General features: G+C 41.6%; 1 protein-coding gene across 1 annotated transcript in view; it reads left to right on the top strand.

Annotated features, from left to right (window-relative positions):
* Cmc1 (C-X9-C motif containing 1) overlaps positions 1-11,311 on the top strand; it is a 77,481-nt gene extending 66,170 nt beyond the window's left edge. Inside the window, exons 3-4 of the mRNA XM_038324455.1 lie at positions 3,732-3,822; positions 11,025-11,311. Coding sequence (XP_038180383.1) covers positions 3,732-3,822; positions 11,025-11,145 — 212 coding nt within the window. The 3' untranslated portion in view covers positions 11,146-11,311. The remainder of the gene's footprint in view (positions 1-3,731; positions 3,823-11,024) is intronic.
* The last annotated feature ends 1,520 nt before the right edge of the window (positions 11,312-12,831 follow it).

Below are 12,831 nucleotides of genomic sequence, written 5' to 3'. Positions count from 1 at the left end.
TGTAAGCAACTTCCAAAACTTTAGAATTGACAGAGACATCTCGCTACCTAGATAGTCACCAAAAGTTTTGTACTATTGGGGCATCCCATCTTCAGCCTATAGGCCCATAGTATCCAGCAGACTTTTCCATGAAGCAGGAAATTTCAAAGACAGTTTTGCCTATATTGGTAGTTTGTCAGTCACTTTCTTCTGTATCATGCAGAATGTCTCACAGACTCTTTCATGAAGGATCATCTCACCTTTAGGCAAGTTCAGCAGTCATTTCTTTGTGGGTACTGCATGTCTAGTTCATTAAGCAGTCCAGGCAAGAGCAGTTTCTTGCCCATATGGCTCACCAACTTTATAAGGAGCCTCTTCAATGCCCTTCTTCCTCTTGAAGTAGATTGGTCCTGCCAGGAGCAGATGTGTCTCACTGTCATGAAAAGTCCTAATTTCTTAAAACGTTTAAATGCCATATTCTGAAAGTCTCTGGATGATTTGAAGAATACCTAATTGAAATACATCTCTATCTAGAAAACCTAACTAACATAACTATAAACTTGACTGTTCTAGATGATTATCTATTAACCTATATTTCTCAATTATACTTTACATTTTTAAATGAGCTACACTAACACAATACCTTAATCAAGGTCAGAAATACATGTACATATAACAAAATTGGTCTTAAATTTGTATCAATAAACCAAGATCCATACCCATGCAAATTATTCATATCTATATCATATCCCCCTTTAAATGTAAACAAACATTTATAGACACTATTTGGGAATATGGGCATAGTTTTCCTCATACTGTTTCCTGATGATTGTTGGGCGTAGTAATTTTTGGGGGTATTCATAGCAATCTCTGGGGTGTGTGTGTCTTGTCCCATCAAACCACACCAGTCTGTAATCAATCCACAGGTTCTCACTCTCTGTGGAATCAAGAGAAGAGCCTCTTATCCAAAGCAACATATCCTTAGACTCAAATTTTGAATTCAAGATACCTTTGAAATATATATATATGTTGGTTTACCTAAGCAGGCCCCAGAATCAGATATCTGTCTGCAGTCAAAAAACTCAAAGATAACACAATAATATACATAATCCAGACTCTCTGTGAATTTTCCATCTTTACATGGCTTATTTTATTTACTCCTTTTAATCTATGACCATCTGCACTCTGTCTCTTTAAAGACTTTACCCCCCTCCTTTTTAAAGCATTAACTTTATTTTATGACTCGCTATACTCTTTTTCCTCTTCTCTTTTCCTCCGTACACTTATCCAACACTATAAGTCATCTGGATTTGTCTTTATTGCATATCTGTAATTCTTTACTGTCCAGGAGCACTTTTTAAAATGGTAAGCACTTCTTAAAACTTAAGCTGTGCCATTACTATGGTATATATGGTACTTCCTACTTGTCCACCCAGTCTGAAACTTAAGCTGTACCATTATTATGATATATATGGTACTTCCTGGTTTCCTGCCCAGTCCAGCATGGTGGAGCCGCTCATGCCTCTGAGAGACATGCACACAGCCCCATTCCCAGGTACACAGCCAGTCCATGTCGCCATCAAGCAAGCTGCAGCACTCTGCTTACAAACCCCACTCATATGCTCTGTAGCCAGACTTCCTGCCTGCAGGAAGGCCCAGAAAGCTGGCATTTCAAAGCAGCAAGACTTTTTTCCTGCTAAGGCTGAATCAGGAAAACCTCTCCTAAAGGAGCCATGCCTCTGCTTGCTTCTAGCAACAGAGCCCATCCAAGAAAATGCTGCTAGCAAACCATGCTTAACTCTGTTCTTTTGTGTCTAGAATTAATTTTTATGCTTTCTCAGGTTTTTATGTGGATATAGTTACCCACGTTGAGGTTCCAATTGTTGCAAGGAGCTGCTTGTTCATCCTGGCTTCTCAGAACCAAAATAATCATACAGAAACTGAATTAATTTAATCACTGCTTGGCCTGTTAGCTCTAGCTTCTTATTGGCTAACTCTTACATATTAATTTAACCCATTTCTATTAATCTGTGTATCACCACATGGCTGTGGCTTACAGGCAAAGTTTCCATATGTCTGACTCTGGCAGCGGCTCCATGACTTCTCTGTGATTCCACCCTTTCTCCCAGCATACAGCGTAGCTTTCCCTGCCTAGTTCTGTTCTTCCCTGCCATAGGCTCAAAGCAATTGCTTATTCATTAACCAATAAAAGCAACACACAGGCAGAAGGACCTCCCCCACCAACATGCCAGTTCTCTTAAAGACCCCTGTGGTCCAAGTGGTCAATTCTGCATTAACTTCATGGACACGTTCCCTTTGAGGACTGCCCATGACTTTTTTCTGTGATCATATCTTATATGACCATATCATATCTTATGTGACCATATCATATCTGTATATTATTTAAGTTCGTTTGATCACTGTATCCTTTCCTTGGTCCCTTTTCCTGTTCTGCCAGCTCTCTTCAGAGGCTAGCCATGCTGCTGTGGTATATACAGGTGTGTCGGTAGCTTTGGACAACTTCCCGTCAGTAAGTTTTGTACATATTTAATTTAACTTAATCCGTTTTGGTTGCTGTGGTTTAAAATATTTTTCACATATTTTAGGTATATAGCTGTATGAGACTCCTGAAATTATCTGCTTTCTTATAAATAACCTTCTTATAAATAACTTCTATTCCTTAGCGATTGGAAAGCAGAACATGGCTCAAAGGAAGAGGCAGCCTTGATAATTTGTATTACAGGAACTGTAAAAGCATTGAGACTGTACTCCTACAGCTTCTTTGTGAGGCTGACATCATGTTTAACACCTGATGGGAGTAATGACTGACTACTTGACATCAGAATAGTTACTGTACAGCATAGCCTGGAACTACTAGAAGCACAGTAGCCACCAAGTAGCAGAACAGTGGAGAGGACCTCTGTAAAGAAAAAGAAAAAAAACTCAGGGCAAAGGGCTTTGGCCTGGGGGAGAGTAGGGTGCAAGCAGATCAGAGACAGAGCAAGTGCCAGGCAGAGTGGCCAGTGGCCTGGCTGCAGCTAGGGTGTGGCCCCAGAGACCAAAAGTGCAGTGTGATCCCTGGGTGGAAATGAAACAGAAACTTATTTGTAATTTTTATGGTGTCTTAAGACTTGGTAATGAACGAGAGCCCTGTTACTAGCCGTTCAGGCACATTGCAGGGTTCTTCAGAAGGCGGAGGCTGTGGTGGTGTCAAAGGGAAGCCTTCAGCTCTGCCATGTGCTGAGAGGAAACATGGATGGATACCAGACACCCCGTCCTGGGAAGTCTTAACTCTTGTTGCTTATTTCCCTTGGAATATGATCTTCTCATTAGAAATCCTCAGTGGTCACTGTAGTCTTTGTGTCTCCAGGCAGATTCCTGTCTTTATCTCACAGGTCCTCCTCCCACAACCTTTCTATAAAGTGAGCTGTTCTTATAGTCGGTCCTTATTGGTGTCCATGTGTTATTGAGCATGGGCTATGTACAGTCTGGATAATGGATTCTAAGGGAGAAACTCTGTTAGAACTTTTGTTTGTTTGTTTGTTTTGGTTTTTTTGAGACAGGGTTTCTCTGTGTTGTTTTGGAGCCAGTCCTGGAACTAGCTCTTGTAGACCAGACTGGCCTCGAACTCACAGAGATCCACCTGCTCAAGTGCTGGAATTAAAGGAGTGCACTACCACACTGCCCGGCTAAAACTCTGTTAGAACTTTTAAAGTCATGTTAATGTGATGCCTTTTTTTTTTTAATTTCAGATTTTACCAGATGTTGCAAGGACTCTGGAATTCTTATGGTGGTAAAATGCCGGAAAGAAAATTCTGCACTGAAAGACTGTCTAACTGCTTAGTAAGTAGTCACCTCAGTGCTTGTCGGTCAGAGAATACAGCTTAACTCATTGCCTGTTATATGTTCTGTGCCTCCTCTATATCAACATGTTACAGTTATCCTAAGAGAGAAACACATGGAGGAAGGAATTCTTTGGCTTTACATTTGTCAGAATTATATGTGTGACTTCCACATGACTTAGCAAATTCTCTTCCTACAACAGGTTTGTTTATAGAATTATTAAAGCCTGCTTTTTGTTCTTTTTGTTTCAACTCCTAGGAAAGTTGGAACAAATAATATGAAAGCTATAAAAGTAAATTTTAATTTTTGAAGCTTATCAAATTTAAAAGGTATATTATTATGTGTTTATGATGTGTATGTGCATGCGTGTCATAGCATGTGTGCAGATGTTAGAGGACAGCTCTCAGGAATTGTTTCCTTCCCTCCTTCCACTGTGGGATCCAGGGATGGAACTCAGGCCATAGCACTATGCGGCAAGTGCTCTCACTTGCTGAGCCATCACATCAGTCCTAATCAGTTCTTTCTAAAGCAGCATTTTGATGTCATAGTGATGAGTACATCATGGTCATTCCCAAACTCTTTGGATATTGGTTTTCAGATAGGGTCTGAATATGTAGCCCTGGGCAGCCTGGATTTCACTGTGGCCTTGAGCTTGGCCTGATCCCTTTGCTTTTCCCTTTTGAGGGCTGGAATTATACTTGGGAGCTACCAGTCTCAGCTTGGTTCCTTAATTCTTTAAATGAGTGTATGTGGATTTCAGCGTGGTGGGTGGTGGTACACACCTTTACTCTCAGCACTCAGGAGATCTCTGCGAGTTTAAGGACAGCCTGGTTTACAGAGTGAGTTACAGAACAGCCAGAGCTCCATAGTGAAATCCTGTCTAGGAAAAAAAACGAGAGAGAGAGAGAGAGAGAGAGAGAGAGAGAGAGAGAGAGAGAGAGAGAGAGAGAGAGAGAGAGAGAGAGAGAGAGAGAGAGAGAGAGAGAGAGAAGCAAATTCCGTTGAATGTAGGGCTTTTCTTTTTTTAAAAGATACATTTATTTTATGTATGAGTGCTCTGTCTGCATGTACATTTTTATGCCAGAAGAGGGCATCAGATCCCACTATTGATAGTTGTGAGCCACCATGTACTTGCTGGTAATTGAACTCAGGACCTCTGGAAGAGGAGCCAGTGCTCTTAGCCGCTGAGCCATCTCTCTAGCCCCCTTTTGTTTTCATCTCCATATGTGTTTATTATATACATTATTGATAAATAATATCCCAAAAATATTTTAGTAAGTTGTTAGTTTGTTCCCTCTGTTTTTCCAAGTGCAGCCCTTGAAACATAAATGTAAGTGTGGTGTGATATTTCTTAGAGTAAATTACCAAAATGGCTGAATTATATAAGAAAGAAAACTGGGGGATGGGAAGGGAAGCCCAGTCCCTGGGTCAGGGAGCTTTAGGGTTGTGGTGTCTGAGAAGTGGGGGAAGCCACAGGTATAGATATAGACTTGTCCCAGGTCTGTTTGGGACCTACAGAAGTGTTGTTAATGAGGCTCTCACATGAGACTGTATGGTTATGGTTCAAGTAGGGTCTGCCCTGGCTGGAGTACTGAGGCCTCCAGAAAACAGGGACACCTGCTAAGCAGACCAGTCAGTCTCAGATGACTGCCTTTTTCCTGCAAGATAAGAGTGGAGAGACCTGCCCAGAGGAGGCTGGCACACTGTCTGGGCGGGTGGAAAGTAAGCAACTCTCTTATCCTAAGCGCTTTAGTTTTGGAAGGGGTGCATACCTTTGCCTTGCTGCATCACACCCAGCAAAGTGTCTTGTTCTCAGCCTCCAAGCCACCCTGGTCCACAGGGACCCTGGGGATGGGGGAGAGACAGGTGATTCTTGAATCCTGATGTCCCGGATTCTTTTCCCACCAAAGTTCTTTGTGCTAGAACCATCTGTGTTTTACACTCCAGCTGGAGCCCTTAAGAAGCCCAAGACAGGGAAACCTTTGGCTTCCTCTTCCTCACAACGCAACCGCACCTTGTGTCATAGCTCAGCAGGCTACACTACATGGGTGAAGCACACCTGAATTCTTCACTGCTGTGCATTGTCCTGGAGAGTGACAGCAAGCCCTCCTGAGATGACTCAAGGTCAGCCTACCAGTGGGTAAACAGCCCTTACCAAAACAGTTTGCAGGTTTGTGCTCTCCAATGGGGAAGAGGTCTAGGCAATCAGCCAGGATTCCCAACCTGGGAGGTTCCTGGACTCATCTGCAGAGGCTGGAGAGCATCCCAGTCTAGCTCGATTAATCTGCTGGTCATTGAAAGAAACTGGCTCTTCCCGTCTCTGTACAGGAAGCTGGTAAGCAGTGTTAGAGAAAGCTACCGACGTCTGCAGTTCTGGTGACAAGCACACCACTGCTCTGTGTATTGGAGACCATCTGCTCAGCATTTAATGCCTGAGCACTGAATCCTGGTTATGAGCCAGCTGGAATTTCTTCCATGAGCCTCAAATTTCCCTTGCCCTGGTGACTGCCAGTGCCAGTGTGTGCTTCCTGTGTGACCTTATAAAAGGCACTGGGGCCCTTCAGCGGGAGGAAAGGTGTTGGAGGAGTGGAGTGCCGACCGCCCTACAGTCTGCAGGTGACGCCCCCATGCACTGCAGCCGCCTTTCCTAGGCGTCCTCAGATGATGCGCAGCAGTGTGCGTCAAGGGCCACTTTCCCCTCGACCAGTTTTCACAGGCGAAGGCAGGACGCCTGTAGAGCCTTGCAGCCAGCCCAGAGTGTTCATGAGAACAAAAACTAAAGGTCTGCTTCCATCACGGATGTTTTACCTTGGCCAGGAAACCGTTCTTGTTCATGTCACACAGGACTGTAACAGTTGTCCCATCTCCCATGGTGCCCATGCCCATTCCAGATATGTTGAGGATGACCTTTGGACACATGATGCCTGGGCTCCATGGAGTGCCACTGCTCTCAGCTCTTGAGGAGGAACCATGTCTTATGCCATCCCATCTTGTTTGGTCAGGAAAATCCTTCACACCTTCTCAGTCTAGAATATCTCATTTACCCCCAAAAGTACAGTGAAAACTCTAGAGAGTAGAATATTATGATGCATGCTTGCAACCACTGCTAGATCAAGGCTTATCTAGGCTACATAGTAAAATTCTGGGAGTGTGTGTGTGTGTGTGTGTGTGTGTGTGTGTGTGATGGGAGCGTTGTCCAAGAAGAATTTTAAAAACTGTATGTGGAAAGCCAGTCATGAAATCCATTTATTACGGAAATTACAAAATGGATATTTCCCTCAGGAGTTGTTTTGACCGCTACAAAACCACCCTGAGTGGTGAGTAGGCAGCGCCAGTGACAGGAAAATGGAGAGGAAACAGGGTTGGAATAGCTGTTGCTTCTCCAGCAGTGAAAACCAAACAACACAAGACCAAAATCTGGCCGCATCTTAGTGACGAGATTTGGGGCTTAGGAAAAGTACAGTGGGGACTTCTGCTTGATCATGGTAGAGAAGTATTATGAATAGGTAAATGTCTTAAACTCTGAGTGTTCAAATTTGGAAATTGTTAAATTATACATATGTCTTCTAGTCTGGGTTCCCTAGAGGAACAGAATTGATAGAGTGATTCTGTAGGAAAGCACTGTGGACTTATGGAGGGCAGGTGACTAATGGAGTTTTGTCTGATACCCAACTAACAGTAGGTGCAGCGGTTTTCCAGTTTTAGGATGTATAACTGGGACAGATAAACTTAGAAGTTGGCAGAATTCTCACAGTGGTTCCGTAACTGTGGAGTGAGAGCTGCTGTGGTTGGAAAGGCCGAATGGAAACCATTTAGAGTTGCCTCTACCAGGGGACAGCACCACATCCCTAGAAGAAGTGTCACCAACAAAGGCTTGAAAGGTGCAGGGCGGTGGTTCCCACACCCTTTAACTGGCCTGTACTGAAGACCGCTGGATAGTGGAGAATGAGAGTTGGCTGAAAAAATTTAATCAAGTAATGTCTTAGTTACTTTTCTGTTGTGAAGAGACACCATGACCACGGTAACTTACACAAGAAAACATTATAGTTTTAGAGGTGAGCTCATGACCTTCATGCCTGGGAACATACCACAGGCAGGCAGGTAGGCAGGCAGGCAGGTAGGCAGGCAGGCAGGTAGGCAGGCAGGCAGGCAGGCAGGCAGGCAGGCAGGCATGGTGTTGGATAGTAGCTGAGAGCTTATGTCTTATCTGAAAGTTGGAAGCAGAGAGATACACCACACCTGCCATGGCTTTTGAGGCCTCCAGGCCTGAGTGAGGCATCTCTTCCAAGGCCACACCCAGTCCTTCCCAAGACAGTTCTACCAATGAGGGATCTAGCATTCAAACACAGGAGCTTAGGGGCCATTCTCATTCAATCTATCACAAGTACTGACTCCTATTACAGCTGCTGTACCAGATGTGCTGTCCTTACTTGAGCAGATTGTACCACTTGGTACGTGGTATGCAGCTGTTGACTTAGCAATGCCTTCTTCTCAATACTTGTTCATAGGGGTCAGCAGAAGCAGTTTGGCAAAGGCAGCATTATACCTTTATATATCTCAATGGTATATTAACTCTCCTGCCCTCTGTCATAACTTACTTTGAAGGAATCTTGGTTATCTGTCTCTAACACAAAACATCACACTGATGTACTATATTGATGACATAATACTTATTGGACCAAGTGAACAGGAGATAGCAACCACTTTAGACTTGTTGGTAACCATATATGCATCAGAGGATAGGAAATAAATCCAACCCAATTTAAGGGGATTCCTCCTCAGTGAAATTCTTAGGAGTCCAGTGGTGTGGACATTGTATTATGCCAGAAATTGAATAATAACTGTAGCAGCTTTGGCCTGAAGAGTTTTCTTGGGCACTCTGGCTACTTAGAGTTGATAAAAAGCTCGGGACATGGCAAACTGCCCAGGCAGGCTTGAAGATTTTCTGTCTATCGTCCTTGAAGCCCCCAAAGCTGGCAGTCTGAGAGTGGGCTGTCATATGCCTCGAGAAACTTAAAAGTTGTGTTACGGGGTTGATGAGTAAAAATGATTGTAAAAGATAATTTTTTCTGTCATGGCTCATCAATGATGACTAAACTTATGACTCCAATGTGCAAAAGGAAAAGTTAAACACATGTCTGAAACCAAAAATGATATGATCTATATTTTGGAACACATGAATCTATCCATGCTTACTAAATTCTGTATAAAGAGGCACTCTCGCTGCTACTCAGTCAGGCTACAAGATTCTCTCAACCATCATGCCTGGCTCATCTTTCCCCCGCCAACTCCTTACTCTCTGGGAGCTGGTTACTGCCAGGGCTGGTCCCTGGCAACCTGTCTTCCATTCTGTATGTCTGACTCCATTCCTGTCTACCTGATGGCCCCTTGTGCCCCTAGATTCATCCCATGTTCCTTTCTCTGCCCAGAAGTTCCACCCAACCTCTCCTGCCTACTATTGGCCATTCAGCTTTTTTATAGTGCAAACAAATATCATGCAACATTTCTTCCATTTTGTGTAAAAAACTCTTTAACACAGTAAAATTATATATGCAGTAATAACAATTATCAAATAATGATTACATTCATAATGTCTAGTTCATTTGCATTTGGCGATTCAGAGAAACTACTCTTTTACCTATCCTATCTTAGTGAATTCAAAGTTTTATACCTAAACCATTTTCCATCATAACTTGTATTGCCTACCTAAAAATACCTTTTTAGACCTTAAAACAGTTTCTTAAATAACTTAAACTCTTCCATCTCTCAATCTTATGAACTTTACATCTTTTATAAGTTTCTTTTTTGACTTTAGTAACAAAGAAAACAATATAACTGTCTTAAGTCTTCAACACTATCAGAGACTCAAGAAGGATATAATATTACCTGAATAAACAGGAAGTGTAGAGCAAAAACTTCCCAAACTATAGAAATAACAGACAGTTATTTGACTGGACAGTCACCCAAGGTTACTCTGTAATGTTGGTGCATCCATCTTCAGTCTACAGGCCTAGAATATCTGACTGTGAAACAGGAATTTTAAAGGACTGTACCACTTTGTCTTAGCAAAGTTCAGCAGCTGCTTTCTTTTGTGTCCTGCTTGTCCAGTTTGGACAGTATATTGTCAGCAGTCGAGGCAAGGGCAGTTCTTACCCTAGTTTTGCCACAAAGAAAGCAAACTCCATATGGAGGTTCTTCAATGCCCTCCATCCTTTTATGAAGTAGATTGATGCTTCGAGGAGCAGACATGTCTCAATGTCATGAATAGCCTTTATGTTATTAAAACACTTTTAATGGCATGTTCTGTGGGTTTCTGAAGTTCTGAAGAATTTTATTTCTAAATTATATCTCTGATGGACCTTGATGGGAAGAGACAGCAGTCGGTCAGTCTCATTCTGAGATTCCTGGAGGCAGGATCACCATTTCAGATTGAGGTAGAGGTAAGAGCCAGTGGCTGTTTTGCTTTTCTGACCTTCAGATTGAACCCCAGTATGTCTCTTAGTTTTTATTAATCATGCTTCAAGTTTTATCCCCTGTTGTATCCCTACATATAGCTCTTCCTTTGGCTAGTGTAGGCCTTCATCATTTCTTGAGTACTATTAGCAATCCAACTTTAAAAAACTTGCTGCCCCTTTCAGCCTATCTGCCACAAACTGCCAGCCATTCAATACTTCTATTTGCACAGTTTTATCCTATTGCTTTTGGGATAGATTGTTGTAAATTGGCAGAAGTGGCCCATCATACTTAGGCCCCTGTGCACTGTTTCTTGGGTTCTTTCTGTTGTGTGCATAATTCACTGTGGGAGTACCAGCCCCCTTTAGTGCCTTGTGCATGTCACTCTACCCTCACATGTGCTTCTCAACATGCCCCTTCATTGGGTTTCTGTGTGTTCGTCCTGCTTCCTTGTGTCTCCATGGCCATCTTTGCACTTTTTATATCTGTTAGGCCATGGGCTCCTGGAATGTCGCATCATTCGTTGTTCTGTTCTAAGACTAAACTCAAGACTTTATATTACTATATGCTTTAATTACAAATTTTTAAAAATCTTCAATTCTATTTTTCTTACTAGTTCATTAATGTTTATTGTGTCTTGGTGACTATTATTGAAAGTCAACTTCTCAAGACTGATTCTCATGAATATTTTAATGTTACTAATGCTTATATTGTATCTATTTTGAAATACTTTAATTTACTCCTTGTAGCTATAATGATCCAGCCTTCTATGAAGAATGCAAACTGGAATACCTCAAGGAAAGGGAAGAATTCAGAAAAACCGGAATTCCTACCAAGAAGAGGCTACAGAAGCTTCCCACAAGCATGTAGGCAAATAGTGAGTCAGGAAGCCACTTGCAATATAACCCAGAAATAATGGACTGAAAAAAAAATGTTTGCTCACCTAATCATGAACTACCGATTCTTTTGTATGAAATAAAAAAATCTTTATTTCAAAGTTCTAGTTTATTAAATATGGGATAGGAGGAAAACTAAATGGGATGTTTCCTGTTTTTTTGCTGTGTTTAAAGTAAGTTCTTCCACAACTCTGACTATAGGCACAGAGCTGATGGTCTTAAAATTCCGTAAGTACATTACCTTCTTCCGGTCATGCAGGCTGATGCCTAGCATAGGACAACAGCCATCAACTCTGCTCATGGTAACTGGACTTCACTCCAACACTGAGTGTGCAACTGTGGGGCCTTGCCAGAAGATTGGGTACAGGCAGGGCTTTGGCCTTGACATGGGCTTATTTGAAAACACAGATGAAGTTAGGTAAATTAATTTTCTGAAACCTTTGATGGAAAAGTTTCTTGATCTTTTCAACTTTGTATGATCTCTGATTTTAAGAAGTTGTCATGTCAAGTGTGAACTTCTGTAACACTGGGGATTCAGGAGGAGGAACTGTGGTTAAGTTTCTGCTCCAGTGTGTTAATTTGAGCCTAGGCTGAGCTTGCTTATTTATTTATCAATTTATTTATTTATTTATTTATTTATTTATTTATTTATTTATTTATTTATTTATTTATTTATTTAATTTCCCCCACCATGTTCTTAAACAGAAAGATAAGATTTAGCTTTGGCTCCAATCCCATGAAAACATTTTTTTTTTTCTCATTCAAATGCATGCTAAGTTTCTCACAGTACTCACCAAAGAACTATTTTACTCCTGTCAGAGTCAAAGAATCCATTTTCTCAGACCACAGAACAAAAAGAGGTGGCCAAAGGCCAAAGCCGAGCAAATACAGTAAGTCTAGAGACTACAGTATGGAGAGTCTGTTGCCATTGGTGCATCTTACAATGCACAGGGCCACAGTTCTTGTTTTCAGTGACTCAAAGAAAAGGTGTAGCAGTTGTTGTAAGAAGTGAATCAAGTTGTAACAAGATTTTTGTTGTGTGTCATATAATCAATAGGTATTAGACAAATTGCTTATACTCATCTCTTGTACCTGCTGTAGATGTATCTTTGGTGTACTGGGTTTCAGCAGTTGCACACTCGTGGCATGTTTATTCTTGACTTACATATGCATTCAGTTTTATTTTGGCCTCAACACAATACAAGAATCTTTAGAGGTGTACGTTTTTTCTTGGGCTAATAAGTGATCAAGAGGGAGGAACAGGTACTCCTTCTAGTATTGAGTTACAGGTGTGCTTAACTGGATTTGCTTACCAAAAGACCCAGCTATTACAGAAAATTTCAAGGGAAATACTGTGGAGTGTTAGGCTATTATGAAAAGGAATAATAAAAATGTCAATTTTAATGAATCACAAAATACAGATAGTACCATGCCACCTCTTTAACCACAGGGTTGACTAAGTGTATACTTAAACATTTCTGGCTAGGTAAAAATATTTTGGGGTTCATCTTCTCTAGCTAAGGACTCTTACACAGGTCATTACCATTTGAACTGTTAAGAACATTAATCCAGCTGTTCTAGCATTCCTTTTTGATAACTTGTTACTATTGGGTAGAGGAAATGTTTGAGAAATAAAATTAATACCAGACTTTGGAAATAT

The sequence above is a fragment of the Arvicola amphibius genome, chromosome 3 (assembly GCF_903992535.2).
Source record: "Arvicola amphibius chromosome 3, mArvAmp1.2, whole genome shotgun sequence".
NCBI classification, from domain to species: domain Eukaryota; kingdom Metazoa; phylum Chordata; class Mammalia; order Rodentia; family Cricetidae; genus Arvicola; species Arvicola amphibius.
This window is presented reverse-complemented; position numbering and strand designations above follow the sequence as displayed.